This window comes from Mauremys reevesii, linkage group 10 (assembly GCF_016161935.1).
Source record: "Mauremys reevesii isolate NIE-2019 linkage group 10, ASM1616193v1, whole genome shotgun sequence".
NCBI lineage: Eukaryota > Metazoa > Chordata > Testudines > Geoemydidae > Mauremys > Mauremys reevesii.
This window is the reverse complement of record NC_052632.1, coordinates 7,759,908-7,781,998: the sequence shown is the minus strand read 5'-3', so window position 1 is coordinate 7,781,998 and position 22,091 is coordinate 7,759,908. Positions and strand designations below refer to the sequence as shown.

Genomic DNA, 22,091 nt, shown 5'->3' with positions numbered 1-22,091 from the left:
AATGTAATCAACATTATGAAGGCATTCTATGCCAACACAAAATGCTGCATTAAAATGGATTGAGTAAGCCACTCAGCATCAAGACAGGTGTAAGGCAGGGGTGTGTCCTGTCTCCTTTTTTGTTTATGCTAGTCAAAGACTATGGATTAAAACAATGACAGTGATACATGTGGCCTAAAATGCAAGAATTCAAGGCTATTTGATTTGGACTTTGCTGATGACATCGCTTGCATCAATGAAGATGCCAACGCACTACAAAAATGCACAAACCAAATAAAAAGTAATGGAGAAGCTACAATGCAAACAGTGGTTTCCAAACTTGTTCCGCCACTTGTGCAGGGAAAGCCCCTGGTGAGCTGGGCCTGTTTGTTTACCTGCCACGTCCACAGGTTCGGTCAATCGTGGCTCCCAGTAGCCGTGGTTTGCTGCTCCAGGCCAATGGGAGCTGCTGGAAGCAGTGCGGGCCAAGGGACATACTGGCCGCCGCTTCCAGCAGCTCCCATTGGCCTGGAGCAGTGAACCGTGGCAAGTGGGAGCTGTGATCGGCCGAACCTGCGGACGTGGCAGGTAAACAAACCGGCCCGGCCCACCAGGGGCTTTCCCTGCACAAGTGGCGGAACAAGTTAGGAACCACTGAATGCAAAGAAATGTAAAGTCCTGTTAATGGAGACTACAGGGACAGAAATCAAAATTGAAGAGAAACTGGAGAAGGTGGACAATTTTATGTATCTTGGAAGTACCATCAGTCAAGATGGTACTAGTTCCGAGGAAGTAAGAATTGGGAAGGCAAACTCTGCATTTGGGAGACTCAAAAACATCTCCCTCAAGACAAAATTGAATGTGAATTATCGCCATCACAACATATATCAGTGAGACATGGCAACTTACGAAGAAAGATACGCTAAAATGGGATGCATTTCATCACAAATGTCTAAGAATATTGGGACTAACATACAGAGATAAATGACTGGACAAGGCACCCTCTCCCAACTCCTCTACAAAAGACGACCTCAGTGGCTGAGACATGGGCTGAGAATGGAAAAAGAATGCTTACCAAATACCGCCCTTGAATGGAAGCCAGAAAACACAAGACGAAAGAGGAAGACTGCAAATAATAGGGAAACGAACAGTTCTGAATGACATCAAGCACCTCAAATGGGAAGATTTGGAGAGAATGGCAGTTGACAGGCAAGGATGGCAAATGTGGGTAGCCCACTGTACAGCAAAGCATGAGATGGACTAAGGTCTAAAGCAGGGGTCAGCAACCTTTCAGAAGTGCTGTGCCGAGTCTTCATTTATTCACTCTGATTTAAAGTTTCGTGTGCCAGTAATACATGTTAACGTTTTTAGAAGGTCTCTTTCTATAAGTCTATACATACAACAATAGTTTAGTTATATATTAAAGTAAATAAGGTTTTTAAAATGTTTAAGAAGCTTCATTTAAAATTAAATTAAAATGCAGAGCCCCCCGGACCGATGGCCAGGACCTGGGCAGTGCGAGTGCCACTGAAAATAAGCTGGCATGCCGCAGGTTGCCTACCCCTGGTCTAAAGTAAGGACTGGTCACAGTCCTATGCCACCTAGTGGCCCATTTGGGAATTGCAATTTATGGGGGACCAAAAAAATCATCTTCATAAAATATGCGTAACTCTGAGATGGGTCAGCGAGTGCAGATTTTAGTTTTGCAAAACCAGTCTGAAATAAAGGCTTGTCCAGATAAAATGGACTCTAGATCTGCTCTGCTCAAAAGGTCACAGTTTTTTGTCCAACTTTTTTGCAACAGGCAAGCTAGGATGATTTTGACTCTGCAAAATCTTGTCAGCCAAGTTTTAGTGAAACCTAATGAAAACTAGGGATAGTTTGGATCCAAGTTCCACTTTCTCATAACCACCAAAATTTGGGGATTTCATTGAGATTCTTGCTTTGACCCTTCTCTAGCCTAAATGAGAAGTGACCAGCTCAAAAGTGGTGGGTAGTTTATAAACAAATAGAAGCTTCTACCTACATAATTTATCCCATAATTTTCTCTGATTTGACGACAGTATTCCCTAAAGTGACACCTACATACCAGGATAGCTGCAACACAAAAGTGAAAATTTATTTAAAACATAATATCCCCCACAAATTATTTAGAAATAATGCACATCGCCACTTGGTTTTTATTATTGCCAGGCATCTGTCCCCTTCAGTATTTGCAGCTCACAAGGGAAATCTGGATAGCGATTTGTGACTAACGTGGCTTTTCTGGCTGTGGAAAATATTATGTTGTGTTACTTATCAGCTTTCACAAGCCAAGCTAAGCAGCACCTGACTGCGTTATTACCCTGATGGACGATCTCAAAGGAAATGCAGGAAGTGATGCTTATGATTCATGTTGTAGTGCTTTCTCTTCTAAGTTAGTATTAACCATTAGATGGGCAGGATGTTATGGGGCCTACTGCCACTGGTGGTGCTATTCTTTTGGCCAAGATATAAAAGCAAAATCCTGACTCCTCATGGAGATTCGAGACACCATAAAACATTTTGTAGGGTAACTGTGGTGTCCTGACTCATCTTAATATGTTCTGCGGAACATTTATATCAGACAAAAGGCAGTATGGTGAACTTTCATTTGATAGTAAATTTTCCTTGTAGCGTATTTCACATAAGTGCATGTCTCCTTATAAAAAGAACAGGAGTGTTTGTGGCACCTCTTTTTGCGGATGCAGACTAACACGGCTGCTACTCTGAAACCTGTTTCTATATATACATGTATTGACTTGCCCTCGGTATTCATTAAGTCCTGCAAAAACTTACATACATGCCTAATTTTACTTTATAGTGAGTGAAGTTACGCAACTAGGTAAGCCTTTGCAGGATTCGGTCCTAAATCTGACTCTTTGGACATGCTCTGAGTCTCTTACAGCTCTTTGAAGGAAAGGACTTCTCCTGATGTTTAACTTATATAATGTTGATAGCTTGACCAAGGTGTGACGCGTACACATAATGGCTGATCATCTCCTCAAGCGAGTTGCAGCTGAAGGACCCAGTTCTGTTTCCTTTCAAGATAGTACAGCAAAACTGCCATTGTCTCAACCAGGACAGGCTTGCGCTTGAAGTCAGACCCAGATAATACAGTAGACGCACGTGGGACTTGGGAAATCCAGGTATCATACTAGTCTGGCGTTTTTGTTCAATTTTTCTTTTTCTGTCTCTTTGGAATATTCTTGGGAGGCATTTTGGTTTGCAGAAGACGTGAGTGTGCAGGTTGGGGGGGAGGAGGGTTGTACGAGTAAAGGGAGGTTGTTTGGTGCACCAGGGAAGTGAGGGAATTCCAAACAAAGGCAGCATCGAGGAAAGCATTAAATTGAGGGCAGGAGAAGTATCTGAAGGGGGGGGTGAGCCAGGAGACAGGGATATAGGGCAATTCCCCATACATCTAATGAGGAGGAGGAGGATGCCTTTTCTGTGGGATATGGACATTGCTGCTGAGATCCATCCTATTGTCACCTTGAGAGTAGAGGGCTTCAATGCAAATGGATTTTGGGAGGTGTGACTGTGAGTAGCCTGAGGCTGACTCACCATTCTTGGCAAGTGGCAACTGTCCCTGCGCAAGCCAAATTGAGGAGATAATTGGTAAAGGACTGGATGATTAACCCGTTAAGCATGTGATTCAGCTGGTGAGCTGAGGACAGGGAGGAGAGAGGAAGGCCAGAAAAGTGAGCTCTCTTGCCCTGGGCCTAAGAAGAAGACAAAAGCCATCCAGAGGAGAGAAGGAGTTGTATAGCACACTGGAAATAAAGCACTCGCTGTTGAACTTGCCAGCAGGGTGCATGAGGGCTCTTTGTAACAAGGAACAGAGGGTGAAGGGGCCCCCCCACCCTTGTGACACACGCCCTTGTGGTTAAGATTTTAGTTTTGACTTAAAGGCATGAATGGAGAGACATCCTCCCTGGACCGTGCAGTCATGCAGGTGCCCAAACTGGATCTTCAGGGTTTGAAATAGGAGCTGCCCACAGGGCCTTCTCCAGAACTCTGCCTGCCCTGACTTGACCCAAAATAGCCCCCGTCAATATGCTTGCAGGCATCTCTTGAGAGATGAGTCTCAAAGCTCATTGCATCTCAGACCCAGGGGGGAGGGATGGCTGGGCTGAGGATATGACACCTGTGCCAAGGGGTGAGGTGGTCGATCACATGCTCTTTTGTGGGGATGAATGTAACTTTTCAACATTGCCAATGCTCTTTGCCTGGGAGGGACAGCTCAGTGGTTTGAGCAGTGGCCTATTAAACCCAGGGTTGTGCGTTCAATCCTTGAGGAGGCCACTTAGGGATGTCGGGCAAAAATTGGTCCTGCTAGTGAAGGCAGGGGGCCGGACTCGATGACCTTTCAAGGTCCCTTCCAGTTCTAGGAGATTGGTATATCTCCAATTATTACCTTATTACCCTGCAGCACCCAGGCAAGGTGGAAGCTGACCCTGCTCCAAAGACAGCGGCTAAACTTTTAATGGGGGGAGTGGTCCTGGTTGCCCTGAAAAGACCAGAGCGCCCTAGCTCAGGGGCTTGGTGCCTAGCCCAGGGGCTGCATGTTGCTTTTGGACCTAGGCACTTTTATGAGCAGGTTAATTTGCTATCAAATCCTCCCCCCCGCCCCTTGATATCTCACAGGGAGGAACCAGCGGCGGCGGCCATGCAGCTGCCCTCCCCAGGGGACACTTTAAAAGCAAATCCTTCCCCCCCCCGAGGCTGCTCAAGGAGACACTTACAATCCCCCTCCTTGGCTGAGCCCGGCCCTTTCCTAGGGCCGGAGCAGGGGGGGAGCCGGAGCGCCGAGCCCCCGGGGGACGCTGTACCTGCCCCGCCGCGCGGGGCCTGAGGAGGGAGGGGGCGTGGCCTGGGCGGCGAGCGGAGCCAATGGGCGCGCGCCGGCCGGCCGGGAGCCCTTAAAGGCCGCGCCGCCGGGCTGTCAGCCGCAGAGGCCGGGCAGGCAGCGGGGCAGCCGGAGCGCGGCGCGATGGCTGCGCTGAACGGCGCGGTGGAGAACGGGCAGCCGGACAAGAAGCTGCCCGCGCTGCCTCGGCCGGTGAGGAACCTGGAGATCCGGCACAGCAAGGTGAGCCGGGCCCCCCGCCCGGAGAGCGGCGTGTCCCCCCCGCAGCAGCGCGACCTGGAAAAGGGGAACCCCCCCCGCTCCCCCCGACTAGGGACTCCGCTTAAATCCAGTTGGGTGGGGGAATTACCGCTCTCCGAACACCCCCCCCCTCTCCTGGAGCCTCTTTATTCTCGCTAGGAGTCAGGGTGCCTGGCTGGGACCCATCCACAGGTGGTGACCAATCTGGCCAGCAGCCAACAGTGATTTCAAACCACCCTAAATGTCCGGATAGACGGGCTTTAAAATGAGTACAGCTCCGGCGCAGGATGCCCTGGGGCCTGATCCTGCGTCCCCTAAATCCGCGGGGGAGCTGGGTGCTTCAGGCACGCAGGGGCTGACCTCTCAGGCAGGGAACTTCGTTTTTGTGCGCCTCTTTATTGTGTTATGTCAAAAGTAAATGGGGAAAATTAGGTCGTTTCCTCCTCAAAACCCGAGTTTGCGAAAACTTTCCCCGCTTTGTGATAATTCTTCTGTGTTTGGCGTCCCGCTCCTGCAGAAGTGTTGCGCTTTCCATTGTCGCAGGATACATCTGTCTAGTACTTTTAATTAACAGCAGATTCCACCCCCCGCCCCCGGTGTCTGCTGTGATTGAGGCTCAGTTAAATCCTTATTGATCATGCAGTGTTTTGTTTAATTACCTTTTTTTAGCTTGATGTTCCACAACCTCAGTCTGCTCTCTTGTATTTTAAGAGACTGGAAGTTTATTGTGGTATTTGTAGCAAGTGGAGAAAGGTGTCAGTTCTAGGAGTGATACAAAAAAGTGCATGTCACTGGACTTATCCTGCCTAGGCAGACATGTCAACTGCAGGAAATCAAGTGAAATTGACGGGGGGTTTCCCTCCCAATATTTATGATTTAGCAATTTCTGCTACAAGTTGAAGGTGTCATAATTTTCCTCTTCTGCATATTAGACTCACTTCAGCACCAAATAAAGGTGCATCTGTGTATTCCTGAATTTGTACCACTTAGTCACCCTGTTCTCCAGGATTTTGCTATCGAAGAAAATGTCTTTTGTACTGAGTATGGATATTTGTCATCCTGGGTCACCAACAGGGTAATGCCATGTTCCCAAATTAGTATGTTGGGTTTGCAACAGCCAGTTCTCCAAGATATGGAGCACTTCTTGGGAACTGAGAGGACTCAGCAGAAGTCAGATCTGGATAGAGTGAAGCTGTGAGGAGGATAAAAAGAACTTCCTTTAAAACAGGGTTTTTTTCTGTGAATTCAGTCCTGTTCCCATTGTGGATACTGGGGGGTTTGCATTGGCTTCATTGATGGCAGGATCAGACCCTATATTTATGGTATAGGAAAGGGAATTGGGGAATCAATGATGCAAGGTTCAGAGTGACCTCAGCTTCTACCACAGGCACTAGGAGTGAAGGGTGCTCCGCAACGTTTAGGATCAGACCCAATATTGCTGGTTGCGCTGATCTTACCCCTCTCAAAATGTCTGATTTTACACTTGAAAAAAACTCCTGGTATCCTTGCTAAAATCAGGGCTTCAGTGTAAAAACACACAACCAAAAGTCCAGTCAGCTCTTATGCGATCAACAGAGCTTCCCTTTAAAACGCTTTGGTTATCCCAAGCCACTGAAATGTAAAACTTCCAAAGCCCTTGTTAGAAGACTCCTGGTTTTCCTACTTTGTTCTTGATATTCAAGACATCTGCTCATTGCTGGTTTCTAAGGTACAGAGTTGAGAGTCATTGCAGACCTCAACATCTTTTTTAGGAATTGTCACATTGTGGCAGATAACCCCCTATGTTGTATTCACCAGTATCCTAACACATCGGTTCCTGTAGTGGAGGGACTCCTTAGATTTATGCTGCGCTATTGACATATGACCTTTACTTTGCTAATTTCAACTATGCGGCTGGACTAAACTGGCTAGTGGGGTTTAGAATGTTTTAATTCATATAAAATAATTCATGCTTCCTACGTTATATAAGAGAGAGCATTATAATTTGTCCCTCAGCTGCAAGAGGACAAATAAAGTTGAACTGCATTAATTTCTGAAGTTGAATGTTGATCCAGGTACACGCCGAAGGAACCAAATTTGAGTAGCCATTTATTAATTTGTCAGCAGATAAACCTTCTTAAACCAGTTTTCCCTACATTGCTTTTTAAAAGCTGAGCTTTCTGCTAACTTGGAACTTGCATCTTCTGCTGCTGGTTTCAGAGTGGTGTAATGTTACTTTGGACAGACTTTTATTAACTCCACTGGCGGTTGCGTGTGAGATGGGTGTGGAGAATAGGACCCCTAAAGATGTCTACACAATCAAATAGACTGTCTGTCTCAAAAGTGAAAAATGTTAGAGTACAAGTTCTGCTTCTGATTTGATGCTCAGAACACATCATCCAATGAGGAAAATTATGGGCAATATTAAGCGTAGAATGATGATAAATACACATCTATGGGGGTATTCTGCAAACTCCATCGACTTGTCCCAGACGTTTACAGCTGTCTCCAAACAGCACTCATCCCTCTAAAATGTGAATCTTATTTTCAGTTCTTCTAGTTATTGGATTGGGCAAATTGTTTCAAGATCACGTCTTGTATTGATCAGCATGATGCTTTTATGAAGCAATGATCGCTCACAAATGATCTTTCTATAACGTCCCTAGAGATGAAGATGAAAGAGAATGCGGTGATGATCCATGTAATACACACAGAGTGACTTCTTATGGAAGACCCAAGCTTAGTTGTATGAAGCTGAAAAGAATCTTGGCGATTCTGTCCGTCACCTTGAGTCCGCCATTCGCTAGAGTGATTTCATCCTTTCTCCAGCTCCCTCATCCATAATTAATGCTAACACATCGATGCAGCAAAATGGTGCCCCATTCATTAGTAGCTGTAAACATTCCATTGTCGTTTCATGGGCTTCCCTTCCTGTATTTCTCAAGTTCGCAGTGAAATGTTCCTCATTTTAGATCCAAATTTGCCTTTGTCTTCCATCAACCTGCTTACTCTAACATTTTAAAATGTTTGCATCCAAAGTGCTGGATTGTAATTTGTGAGCTCCAGGCTACTTAAAACTTCCTATGCGCAAAACCTTCATTTTGGTGTTGTCACACTGAGTTTTGTAATCGTGACACCTCTGTCGTCTCCTCTCCCCACCCCCCAAATGAAAATCATCCAGGATAGGTAGATCTAAAAATCAGCTTTCAGACGAGTTTGCACTTAGGCACCTGCCTCCAATATGTGCTGCACACGCTTTGGAGAAGCATTCAGAGAAAAATATTTATTATGATACTGATGTTAAGGAGTAATTATGCTTTGAAATGGGCAAGAAAAGAAACCCATGGGATCCAATTCAATGGGAGTTTTGAGTGTGCAAAGACTGCAGGTTTGGTTGGGTTTTTGGGTTTTCTTTTTCATTGTGGGACAGAATTCTAGCATGAGCTGATGTGCCAATAGACTTGTACATTGCATTGGAAAGGTGAAACGCTTTTTTCTTCAAATAAAATAATTTACTAGCTTTTAAAGATTAACCAGGGCTCATTCTCTAAAGACTGTGTTTAATCTCCTTTTTATTTACAAAGAATCATTAATAAAAGCATCATCAGATAGTGTCAAGCTGGGTCAGAATAGTGCAGATGCGTGTTGAATCAATCAATTATGAATTGTGCATAGACACCAGTATATATTAAATATCAAAATTTTAATAATTTTAAAAGTATTTGAATGCATTTTTAGTTAAATAACATTGAGACTCTATTTGTTCTTGCTGTAGAAAGGCCATATTTTGAAAGGCTTATGATTTTTTTTTTATTTGCATTTAAGAATAAATTGCTATAGACAAAACTTTTTCCAATTGATATTGACAAAGACAAAAGACGGCAAAGTGCTAGGGGCATTTGTGAGTAAGGACTCCTTGGGTGAGGTAGCATTGCAAGATTGGGTCCATACTGCACATTCGCTGGTGGTAAATACTAATGGAGAAATCACTGGTGAGTAGCCCAAAATAAGCAACATTAGCAGCATATACCCAACATCTATAATATTCGTGCTTTGTACAGTAGAAGGAGCTCTGGTGCTTGAAATATGTAGATTTCTCTTGGTGTCTGCTTGCCATGCCCAAGGATATGGGTTTGAAATTTCACAAGTCAAATCATATGAATTACACTGTGTGGACCTGATCCTGCATTCTTTGGTCAATCAAAACTGACTTCACTGGACCTTTACGTATGTGTACTTCCCTTGGTTTGTTTAACTGCCAATTAAAAATGGAAACAGCCGTTATCATTGGGGCCTAATCCTGCAAAGGTGCTAAATGCTCTTGACTCCCTTTGGCTTCAGTGGGTTCTCCACCTCTTGCAGGATCAGGCTCATAGAGAGAGATACTTGAGCCTCCACGTGGTACATGTGTATTTGCTATTTTTTTTTCTTTTTGACCCGTTAGATATTTATTAACAACGAATGGCACGAATCCATGAGTGGAAAGACGTTTCCCACATATAATCCCTCAACGGCTGAGAAAATCTGTGATGTAGAGGAAGGTGATAAGGTAAGTTTCTCTGAGCTACAGATCAGGAAAGCATTCTGGGTACGTTTTTGTTACAAAATGTGATTGGCCCAGCTGCAGGTTTAAAGCCTGTGGTAGCTAAACATTTTGTCATGCTTGTTCAAATGGATTAGAGAGAATCAATTATGTCCCACTCCGCTAGAATCATGAGTTGCTTCTTTGCTAGGGATGGTGATTACTGCAACGATTTTAACTGAATTTTAGGCGTGATCCCACCTATTGTTTGCAAGGTTTAGAAGTGAGTGATTAAACAACTACTGCCCCATTGCAGCTCCTTTTTTGGTCACTTATTTGCTGTAATTCAGCGCCTCCCACCGCCCCCCCAGCTTACAAATGCTTTACACACCTGCTTAGCTTTACACACACAAGCAGGCTTAGTGATTTCAGCAGGTTTACTCACATGTGTAAAATGAAGCCTTTGCAGGGTTGTGGACAGAGATTGAGACCAAAGAAGGAATGCACATTTATTTTTAAAGATCCTCTTAGGGACACTTTTTAAAAACAAACCACCTTGGATTCTGGTCCCTTCTCTGTGGATATGCATCAGTCCCATTAATAGGTGATGATCAGTCAAACCAAAGGATGAACGGGAGTGATCAATATTTGATAGAAGTATCAAGAATTCCATAGTCCATGCCTTGTGCACAGGGCCAGATTAACCATTAAGCTAATAAGGGTATAGCCTTAGGCCCTCCTATTTTTTAGGCCCTACTGATCGGGCAGGGGGTGTGGCCAGGTGTGTGTGGGGGGGGGGGAGAACAAGCTTGCTCATGTAGCAGCCCCCTGCGGCTTGGAAGGAGCTCAGCTGTCAGCCTGCTGCGTCTCCCCATGCTGCAGGAACACACTGCCAGGTATCCGGTTAACGCTGGTGACCGGACACTAAAAATCCAGTTACCACAGAAGCCTGTGCCAGCCGTGGGTGTAGTTTGAGCAGGCATTGGGGAATGTTGCAATGTTCATCCTCATGCAGATGAGCACTCCACTAGCTAGGAGGGAGGAAGCCTAAGCGAAGGACAGCATCGCATCCCTCGTGCTATCTCTTACTCAGAAGTATCTGTTTGAAGAATTGAGTGTCGAGAGAGTAGAATAAACTAGTTACCTATTTACATATTATTTATGTAAAATTATGTAGAGAAATGTTTGATGCCTTCATAATTTTTTTTGCAATATGTCATTCATACTTGGGCTCTTCCCTCCCATTAGCCTCGGGCCCCTCAGAACCGTAATCCAGCCCTGCTTGGGCACACAAACCTCTGACTGGAGTCAGTGGCACTAGAAGACCTGCCTTCTACCCATACCACAACTCCTCACGAACGTGGGCCTTGTGGACATGCGGTAGGAGGAAGGACAGGTCCAAGAACTTGCCTTTTTCCATCTGATGACTGGAAGGCTCTCCTGTCACCATTGTTAGTGGTGGGGCCTCACCCTCATGTTGTGGAACGAAGTCCCCTCCTTATCAGCGGTGGGATGGGGAATGTTTTAAGCACATGAGTATCACATCACCTCTGTGGTCAAGCAACACACCCCGGCTCTAGGACAGGAAAACCGATGGGCCAAAGATTCTTTGTTAGAAGAATGCCCCTCCCAATGACATTCCCATGGACCATAATGCTATAACAGGGTTGCCACTTCTGCAGTGCAAAAAACCAAAATGTCTCGGTACACTGAGCACCTTTCCAGATTTCCCAGGCTACCTCCAGTAAAAGGAATGATCCTGGGAAAACCTGGGCAGGTGGCCACCCTAGCTATATATGGCAATGGGGTGGGGTCTATGACTCTGCCCTAGAGAAGAAGGCAAGCCTAGATAGTGTTGCAAGCTCATAACCTGCTTAATGCAGACACATCCAGGGAGAAGGACCCCTTGGAATAAGCAGCAGCCTTCATGCCTGTGATGTCCAGAAGACTCAGACTGTCCATGCACAATGCAACAGTGGAGGCAATTGTAAAGTGGCCAGATAATATCATGGAATTATATAGATTAATTTTATATAGCACATCATTGCATCTAATTATAATGACTGTATAAACTATGGGGTGAGGCTAATCCTGAGGTAACTTTTACTAGGCACAGACCATGGCTCCGCTATAGTTATGTGAGCTAAGTGCCTCCTCAAGTAGTTACAAAGTCGTTAGGTGGGTATTTCAGGCCTGCTTTTCGTGCCTCTGTTAAAGAAAACTGTTGAGCAAAACAAAGGCGGCAACCTCATGTCTCGCCTACAGAGAGAGCTCTCATTACTCAGTTCTCTCCCAGGTGCCAGGTGCTTCTAGCTCATGGTACTGTCATTGGAAAACTTCCTTCTCTGGGCTCTCCTGAGAGAGAAACTCTCTGGCTTGTAAGGATCAAGCTGTGGAAGTTCTGCAAGTTTCTGTGGATATCTGGTGTGCAGGCTAATCTCTCTATGGGTCAAATGCACGATATTTTGGTCACAGAGGGTATGTCTACACTGCAGTGTAAAAGACCTGTGGCCTGGCCATGTCTGGCTTGGTTCGGCTAACTCAGGCTTGTGGGGTTTGGGTTCTGAAACTCAGTGCTGTGGTGGTTTTTTTTTAATTGCGGTTTAGCTGTACCCAGAGTCTCTCCTTGCATCCCCTAAATCCTACATGCAGACACTTCTGCTGTGTGTGTGGGGTGGGAAGGGGGCGGCAGACAAGGCTGGGGTTGGGGCTCAGTGAGTTTAAAAAAATTTGTGTTCAGGGCCCAAAACAGGCCAAACTGGGTGTATTCACCTGAGTTTTGCTTTGCAACTTTGGGTCTGTTAGTACCTAAAAATCCAACTCGGAGGTTGGTGGTTGCAAATCCACATGGCCTGGAGCCAAAGAGTCTTGTGCAAACTGAACCCTCTGAGATGAACACAGCCCCAGTTTAATCCCCCCCATCCTAGATTTCCGGGTGTTTCATGCAGGCAGACTTAGGTTTGTTAATGAAGACTGCTGTGGAGCCGTGCTCTGGGGTATTCTCAGTGGGGCAGCTTGAGGAGACAGGAGCTCTGCAGCTGTGGTGGCCAAAACTCTTGTAGGGGGCTGCACGTTCTGTCACTACAGAAGCTGCTGTGTGGCCCCACTTGCCCCCCCTCCCCCTCCCCGGCAGCCCTGACTGAGTGTCTGCCTCAGTCTGAATATTTTTTTGGGATGTTTCAGGGGAAATGATTCAGCCATTTATGAGAGAGAGAGATTAGAGGGGAGAATACATTGTTTTTGCCCATGTTAACAAAAGTCGTCAAGCTGCTTCATTGAAAAGCTCTAGCGCCTCCGTGCTTTGAAATAGGGACTTGACATTTGGCAGGTGGTGGTGGTGGTGGGAGAGGGGGTCACCTTGGTCTCAGGCATGTGCCTGTTGCGGTTCCTGTGGAGATGCCCAAATTTGACTTAAGTGTTCAAAGACTTACCCATCTGTTTGCACATGCTCAGTAGAGACTTCGCAGAATTCCCTGGCGATTCCATCTGCACTGGGCATGCTCTATCCCCTCTCTTCACCTACATCACCTGCTAACCATAGTGCATGTGTGCTATCCTCACAGAGCCTGGAGCTGACCAGGACTCTCTTTGCCATTGCTCCTCTGGGCTGCTGTGGCACTGGGCTCGGGAACGAATAGTCGGGAGACTGTCTTCCTTATGGACTCAATGTTCCACCACCTGGCACCCTGGCAGGGAGGAGGAAGGGGCCTGACTCAAATGCAGAGGTGATGAACTGGACTTGTGAGTTTGAGTAGGGGACACGGGGGGAAAGAGAGGGTTAGACGGGACAAGAGCCATAAGGGTCCTGTGGAAAAAGTAGGCTGTGATGATGTAATTAGAGATTATCACAATCGCATACACACAAGAGGGCTGAATTAAGGTTTCACAGGCAACTTTAAGTCTAGCATTTCCTAACCTTTTAGCATTTGACTTTGCAACTCTTGAGGTAGTTTTGTGTGTGCAATACTAAATAAATCCCACACAGACTGAAACTCTGTGAATTGTTAGGTCTTGTGTCCCCCTCCTTTTTGTCCTACGTTTTGTCCTTGGCACCTTGACAGCTATGACTCTGTCCTTATGTCATGCATGGTGCCTACGGATTGCAACATCTGTGTAGTGTAACGCACCGTTCTGACCCCTTTTGTGCCTAGTCATCATAGGGTGGATTAAGAATGGAATTTCATCCTTACCTAAGAATTTCTTTGTCTTTGCTGGTTTGAACTCAGACACTTAATGTGAGGTATAGCTGAGTTTCCACTGAGGTATTTTGGGGAAGTTCTCCCGCTTGCATACATAATGACTATACAAAACACCAAACCACGTATGGTATCTGGGAGTGCAGTGAGTAGGAATGAACATAGCTAACCACAGAGTCGCCCACATGTCCAGTTTTGGAGAACAGTCGTGGTCCACAGTAATGCTGTATTCTGTAAGATTGCGCCTAGCGTGACTTCTGGAAAGGGCTGGATTGTTAGTAATGATGATGATCTCAGTGGAAAATTGCAAAGTTGATGAGGGCGAAGTCACTTCTTTTGTGATGCTAGCACATGGGTAGTTAATGCAGGAAGGGGGCCTTTCCCCAACCATGGTCCCATGAAAGGAAATGAACAGGATCTCAGGAGCCCAAGAGGATGTGGTCTGCAGATTAGGGAGCACATCTAGCCTCCCAGCTGGCTAGCAAGTATGTCGCAATCAACTGCAAGTGCTAGGGACACATGATGCTCCCACTCAGAGAAGCACTAATGGCCATCCCACCAGTTCCATGCACACCTGGAGTTTGACTCAACTCCCATTGAAGCCAATGGAAACATTCCTATTGACGTCAGTAGGAGTTGGATCAAGCCTCAGGTATGCATGGGGCCCTGTGATCACAAGCCTGTCCATTGCACAAGTGTACGAGGCTGGTGGGAAGGCTCTTTGTGCTGCATGCCTGCCCTCCCATGTGTGCACTCACAGAGCTAGGGGCAATCCTTGTAACTTCATTTCCCACAACCCGGCCAGCATGGACATAGAGCTGCCTCGTGCATCACCTGTGCTAATTGTCTTCCATATCGCGATGATAAACAACACTTTTTAAAGGGAATGTGTTTAAACCTGACGCCTTCATTATGTTTTGTGTCCTGCCTGATTTACCATTTAAAATATTTCTTTCAGGCGTGGCTTGTAAATCCTAATTTCAGCATGAAGTTGGGGACTTCTTAAAAGTGGGGAGGCTTGACTGTGGTTTCTGCTCTGATTGGCAGGTGCCAAATAAATTGATTCAGATTAAACTGATTAGGTCAAATTGTGCCCTGTCTGTAGCCTGTGTGAATTCAGGGTAACTCCAGAGCCCTGCTACTGTCTGTTAATGCATCCACCCAGTTATAGTGTGCATTCACTCTGACACCCCCCGCTCCCACATCTACCATAATAGTGGAGATAAAAATAGCCTGGGATGACTAACTGGGTGCCCAAGTGCACTAGCTTCCTAGCAGACAGTAGCATAGCCAATGCCCTTCTGACAAGGGTGGGGTTCTGTTTTCAAGGCTGATCAAAATACCATGTAACCCTTTGCAGACCTGGAATAAGTAGGTGTGCCTGTAACAGGGTGGCTTGCCTCTTCAGAGCTAGAGGCCCGGGGCTGACCCACCCTAGTTACTAAGGAGGTGCATCTGAACTCTGACTCCCCTGTAACAACCAGCAGCAGGAAGCCACAGAGAGGGAGGATGCCCAGGGAGACCAGAGGCTGTTGGGAACAAGTAGGCTCCAGCAGAGAAACTTGAGGTGAGACTACAGGCAAGAGAGGTCTGGGAGTGAAGGGTTTAATGGATGGACATGTGGTAGGACTGGAGAACTTTAGAGAGAGAGAGAGAGAGTGTGTGTGTGTGTGTGTGTGTGTGTGTGTGTGTATATATATATAATATATATATATATATATATATATATATATATAATATATATAATCTTCCTAATGTATTTTCCACTACATGCATCTGATTAAGTGGGCTGTAGCCCACGAAAGCTTATGCTCAAATCAGTTTGTTAGTCTCTAAGGTGCCACAAGTCCTCCTGTTTTTATTTTGAATGTTTTTGTTCATTTAATACAACAGGACCCAAGAATGGCTGTGAATGGACAAGAGGGTTGGGGGAGGGGGGGGGGAAATGCTTGCAGGACTACCCTGAGGTTGGGGTGGGGGACATATGGGAAGCAGCTTGCCCAAGGACCTTAAATAACCGTGGGATTTGGCTGTTGGTGGTTTGTTGTTGCTTTGCTTTGTGTATAAACCTTCCGGTGTAATTAATCACTGGTTGTGTTTTTCTGTAGCACTCTTCAGTGACCCACTCCTCCCTTGAAAGTGTCTGTCCTTAGTAAAGGTGTCATTTCTTGTTTGTCTGGCATTAAATATGTGCAGGAATAGGTCCATCTTGTTGTGGTCTCCCATACTAGAGGATTCTGTAGTTGCACAGTTTGATTAATCCTGGAGAAAAAGACACGATGTGTTCTAGATGATATTGCACAGGGTGGGATTCCTTCCAAAGACAGGCGGCAGTGTATGTTTTATGGATACTTGGGGTGAAATCCTGGCTCCACTGAATTCATCAGCATAACTCTCATTGGCTTCAGTCAGGCCCGGATTTCATCTTGGCTGAAAAATATCAGTTTACATTTAGAGGCGAAAATTGCTGGGGCATATATTGACCAGATTAAATGCATAAGGTGTTTGTAGGGGCACTTCACTCATGTGAGTAATCCACAGCAACGTCTTGTGTGAGTAAATGTAGCAGCCAGTGTTACAACAAAAAACATATCAATGGTCATGGGCCCCTATTCCCGGCTGAAAACTGACTTCAGTGGAGCTATGCTGATTTACATCATCTGAGGGTTAGGGCCAAAGCATTGAGCCAAAAACACTAACAGCCCTCCAGAAAGGGGGGCACGTGGTTCTTCTGAAAATGCTGTCTAGGATCTAAGTGAATTTTGTGAATTAAAACTGTTATTGACACGTTTGATTATGGATTTACAAGGAAAACTGGGATTGTCCAGTGGGGTCTGTGAGCTGTAACTATTCCCTGGGCTAAAACCATCATAATATCCATACTCTGAATATATCTTCTTTCCCACATCTTTGTTTTAAAAATATTGATCCATCCAGATTTGGCTTGTGAATGCACCAGGCCCAGTCCTGCTGCCGCTGAGGTCAATGAAAGTCTTGCCCGTTCTCCACTAGGAGCCAGACTGGGCATATTTTTCACTCTTGCCAACAAAGTATGTAGAGTAGAAAATATAGGAACTTGAAAATATGTATAAAATATATATATATTTTTAAATCCTGTCAGCGAATCCTGGTCTAATTCCATAAACTTCACGACTCATCCTGAAAGATCTTAGCTCTGCAAAATTTGATTTTAGGTTCCTATCCGGCAAGGTCAAATCCTACTAGAGTCTGAAGCCGCTTGGAATCTTGCAAGATCTGACCTATGTTCAGCAGCAAAACAGGAGACTCTTAGCAGATGATTCAATATTACAGTAGGCAGGCTCTGCAGGACACAGCATAGGAACCAACCTGCTTGGTAGCTGTTCATAGCACCATGTAATTTTGTCTCTCTCTAACCTGAATATTGTGTGTGTTTGGTTGCTTTAGCCCGACGTAGATAAGGCAGTAGAGGCAGCGAAAGCAGCGTTCCAGAGAGGATCTCTATGGAGACAAATGGATGCCTTAAGCAGAGGAAGGCTCCTCCACAAACTAGCCGATCTCATCGAGCGAGACAGAGTCATTTTGGCGGTAAGTGAAACGTGGTGGGAGAGTGATAATAAACCAGAATTGACTGACTACTTAATTCTGTCCCTCTGGCTGCCCTGGAGATCTGGGGCTGGTTGTAGCTTGTGTTTAGTTTATTTGAAAGGGGAGTCCCATCTGCAGGGAGGCTTTTGTTTCCCGAGCTCCCAGCTCGGTTTAGTAACATTTGGATAGAGGGACTTTAATAATAATAATAATAATAATTAATAATATTAAAGTCACTGATTTTGAGAGAGCTGTTTAAGGGCATCTCTGCCTCATTAAAGGGAAAAATTCCAAATCCAGCGTTCTTTTCAGTGCTCTGGATGAGGTCACCCTAGACCTTAGCTTTGTAGGTGAAGCCTACCTCCCTCTTCAAACCTGAATAGTGCTTTGTGCTCTCTTTCCCCCCCATGCCCACACACCATGAGAGGGTAAAGCCCCTGGCTGATTGCTGACTTGGAAAAGCTGCCTCTCCTCCCCTGTTTGATCTCCATGTCCCATGCAATGGGAGGCTAGGAAACCTTTCCAAGTCAATGAGCTTGAGTCGTCAGGGAACGACCGCGGCAAAGCCTCACCTTCTTAACTCCTTTCTTTTTGCCATCGGGCTGGTTTGTTTACCCTCCCCTAGCCCTGCCTGGTCTTGTCCACTTGGTGAAATACAGTTGATGGGTGTCTAGCTTGCCCGTGTCAGCTTGGGGGGTAGGAGGACAAAGGATGCTCAATACTTAATGCTGCTTATACTCACTCTGCAGGGAACACTGATTTAAACTACTAGGTGTTATTTGCTAAACAATTTCTCTTTTTTGGAACAAAAAAAAAAAGATTGAGCAGTGGAGCCACATAAGCATTGTCTTTGGGAATGCCTCTGAGGCGATCGTTCAGCAGTCTAGTGCAATTCGGCAAAGCACATATAACTTTAGACAGGTGCTTAAGCGACATTGACTTCAACAGGGCAACTGACTTGTTTTAGACTAGGCTGGGCAAAACTGAGGCTGATGTGAGTAAAGACTGCAGGATGGGGCCATCAGGGCCTGCATCCACAGAGTGGATTCATGGGAGGTGGTGGCACCCATGGGTGGTCATATTCATCCTTGGCTAACTGCATTGGTGCCGTGGTGAATTCAACTCTCTGGTTTGAGAGTTTAGGGCATGCATTGGAGATGTCCATGTCATGTGTTAGCTTTGAGTTACTGAACTTAATAAATAAATAAAAAAATATTTAAAAAAAACACCATATCCTTACTTCAGGTTAACGTTCTTACCTATGGTGTTAAATAAATATTTAAATAAAGTCCTAGAACAAAATGAACAAATAACCCCCACCCTGTTTAAAACTAGCAGGCAAAGACAACCGGCTAAGGCTAAAAGGTTCTATAATCACTATGTTAAATAAGGAATCATGTCTGTGTGGAATTCAATGAAAGAAACATCTGAAGAGAAGAACAAAGATACAGAGTTGGGAACAGTCTTGCATTGGCAGAGGATGACCTAAATAGGTCTGTGCCATCCCTGACTTGGGTGTTCTACTTATCAGAACATTAAAGGGGACAAGTGACAATGGCAACAATAAAACAACGTGACTGATTTGCAGTAAGCCACATCAAATGGAATGTCTAAAGGATTTAACTTCCTTATAGCAATTGAAATAAACGGCAGAAAGATGTGTGTGAAGATTTTGAGCTATTCACAAATAGGGCCGGCTCCAGGCACCAGCAAAGGAAGCAGGTGCTTGGGGCGGCCAATGGAAAGGGACGGCATGTCCAGATCTTCTTCGGCAATTCGGCGGCGAGTCCCTCACTCGCTCTCAGAGGAAAGGACCCACCGCTGAAGAATGAAGCGGCGCGCAGTAGAGCTGCTGCCGAAGTGCCGCTGGTCGTGGCTCTTTTTTGGCCTCGCTGCTTGGGGTGGCAAAAAAGCTGGAGCCGACTCTGTTCACAAAACATCCATCTGTGCCTCTAGCTCATCATAAAAATTATTCCACTATGACTTGACTGCTCACAGAACCAATGCACCTGCACTGTGTATTGCAACTCCTCCCTCTTCCTAATCTGGTTGCCCCGGGAAGCTTGGTCCATGCAGTTTGGTCCTGATGTGCTCCTAGTGCCTCTGCCAGACAGAGAGGTGAGTGATGCTAGACTTGTGATGGCTGTGTGATATGCGCAAGCTGGGACCAGGAGGAGAGACACTAGTTCATTTGGACATTTGTCATCTTTTTTTAAAAAAGCAAAAATTAGCTTTGGGCCTAAGCCACAAAGTTCTGACTCAAATTTTCCCAGAAATAAGAGTGTTTGATCTCAGTAACCAACAACATTTTTTTTAAGTTGGCCTTGTGCCTCTTTTTCTTTCCGATGGACAAATTTTTTCGGCTTGCTTTTAACCTTCAGTATCAGGAATGTCCTGTCTGGTTGTCGTCTTTTGCCAAAGGATTTGACGGGATTTCTGTTAGCTCTCACACTTAACTGAACAAGCTTTAACAAGATTGTCTCCAAAACCTTGACTGGCCACTGATATTAAATGAGTGTTAATACAAACAGTTCTTTTAAACTGTTACAATTTTCCTTCTCCACTTTTTCAGTCTTTGCTCTTGTGATGCTGTCATGGAGTCTTCCAGGTTAGACGGTGTAAAGACATGCACAGAAATCTCTTGACCTTTTCTATACATTACAGAGGAACAAAGAAGGGTGCACATCCAATTCTTGTCAATTTGCAAGTTTACTTCCCCTCCCCTCTGCCCCGAGAGTAAAGGGCAGGGGTGGGGGAAAGCAACTGCTTCCTGCTGCTTTTAGTTCAGGACTTAAAATGTATCACTGGGCACACTTTTCATGAACATGCTGCTTGCAAAATGAAACTTCAAGTAGGATGTGATGCTGTGTGAATTTGGACAATCTTGTTTACACCAAAAAGGGAAAATAGCTTTTTGCAACAATGTCTTGGTCTTGAAGAATGAAGCCTCATGGTCAGTCCAAGGGAAGGACGACTTGCTCCACAACCTGATAAAGTCAGAGACTTCCACTGATTTCTGTGGGACTCTTCTCTAACTTGGATATGGGGCTAAACTAAAACCATATCGGACATCCCTGAACTCCAGGAGGGCTTGTATCTGTACTCAGGCCAAATTGTGTGTTCATATTGGCCCTGATTCAAAACAATGCTTGAGCCTGTGCTTAGCTTTAAGCACAGGCTGAAATCCACCCCACCTAGCACTGCACTTCAGAACATGCTTAAGTCTCATTGTAGCCATTGGGACTTAAGCACGTGCTTAAAAATTGAGTGCTGCCGTAAATAGGGATGGTCTTAGCCGTGGGCTTAGAGTTAAGGATGTGTCAACTTGCTGTGGTGAGTTGAGGCTTTTCCTGGGGCAACCTCACTGACCCATCTTCATGGTTGACTCAAATCTCAAGATGAGCACAACCAAACCCCCAGTTCTGAACATCCCTGGACTTAGGAAAAATCCAGCTCTGCATCCATGTGGCTTAGTTCCAACACTACTGGAAACATAAATGTTTCTGCCCATCTTTATGCAAAAGGCTGTGTGATCGAAACACCGCTCGCTAAGTTAAATTCGTGTCAAAAATAGAAAATTAAGAGAACCTCCTTGAGCCATAAACAAACCAGGAAGCTCAGTTTGAGCTTCCTGCCAGCCCCTGGTATGGCTTTTTCAGTCACTCTCATGACCGCTTTGTCTGTTTATTTTTAGAAATCGGGGCACTGCATGTACAATAATTTTAGCAGGCACTACTCCAGCTGGATAAGAATCCTACTCCCTGTGAAGGGGGAAGTCTATTCAGATCCTGTTTGGACCTCCAAGGTTCTGAAGGATGGCAGTGTACAACTTCACCTTTGTTCACACATTTAATTCAACCAAGGAGTAGTGCCTCCTTTATGCTGGTTCTTGTCCAGCTTGCATGACAAGAGGAGAGGAACAGGGCCACTGGAATTTGGAACTGCAAAAAGAGGAGGAGCCAGATTCTGACATGCTGGTATAAAACTGGTCCAAGCTATAACTCCATTGACCTCATTGGAGATATCCCTGGTTTGCACCAGTGTGAGAGCAGATTTGGGCCCAAAGAGGTTACTTTACTAAAGGCACGTGCTCTCCAAACATGCTTTCCATCATCCAGTGAACAAAGAAGGCTTTTTCTATCAGAGTATCATAGAAGACTAGGGTTAGAAGAGACCTCAGGAGGTCATCTAGTCCAAACCCCAACAAAATCATCCCAGCCAGGGCTTTGTCAAGCCGAGTCTTAAACCTTTAAGAATGGAGATTCCACCACCTCCCTAGGTAACCCATTCCAATGCTTCACCACCGTCCTAATGAAATTGTTTTTCCCTAATATCCAAATTAGACCTCCCCCACTGCAACATGAGACCCTTGTTCTGTCATCTGCCACCACTGAGAACAGCCGAGCTCCATCCTCTTTGGAACCCCCCTTCAGGTAGTTGAAGGCTACTATCAAATTCCCCCCCCCCCCTCACTCTTCTCTTTTGCAGACTAAATAAGCTCAGTTTCCCTCAGCCTCTCCTCATAAGCCATGTGCCCCAGCCCCCTAATCACTTTCATTGCCCTCCGCTGGATGCTCTCCAATTTGTCCACATCCTTTTTGTAGGGGGGCCCAAAACTGGACGCAGTACTCCCAGATGTGGCCTCACCAGTGCCTAATAAAGGGGAATAATCACTTCCGGGCAATGCTTCTACCAATGCAGCCCAATATGCCGTTTTCCT

At 45.5% G+C, this 22,091-nt stretch overlaps 1 protein-coding gene across 3 annotated transcripts in view; it reads left to right on the top strand.

The window, feature by feature from the left end:
* The window catches only part of ALDH1A3 (aldehyde dehydrogenase 1 family member A3), a 63,028-nt gene that overhangs the window by 12,439 nt on the left and 28,498 nt on the right, over nucleotides 1–22,091 (top strand). For 2 of the 3 annotated variants that reach the window (XM_039492806.1, XM_039492807.1), the window contains exons 2-3: nucleotides 9,531–9,635; nucleotides 17,231–17,371. In XM_039492806.1, the coding sequence (XP_039348740.1) occupies nucleotides 9,531–9,635; nucleotides 17,231–17,371 (246 nt within the window). Of the gene's footprint in view, nucleotides 1–4,961; nucleotides 5,090–9,530; nucleotides 9,636–17,230; nucleotides 17,372–22,091 lie in introns of those variants that run through there. The other variant, XM_039492805.1, reaches the window with a different exon arrangement.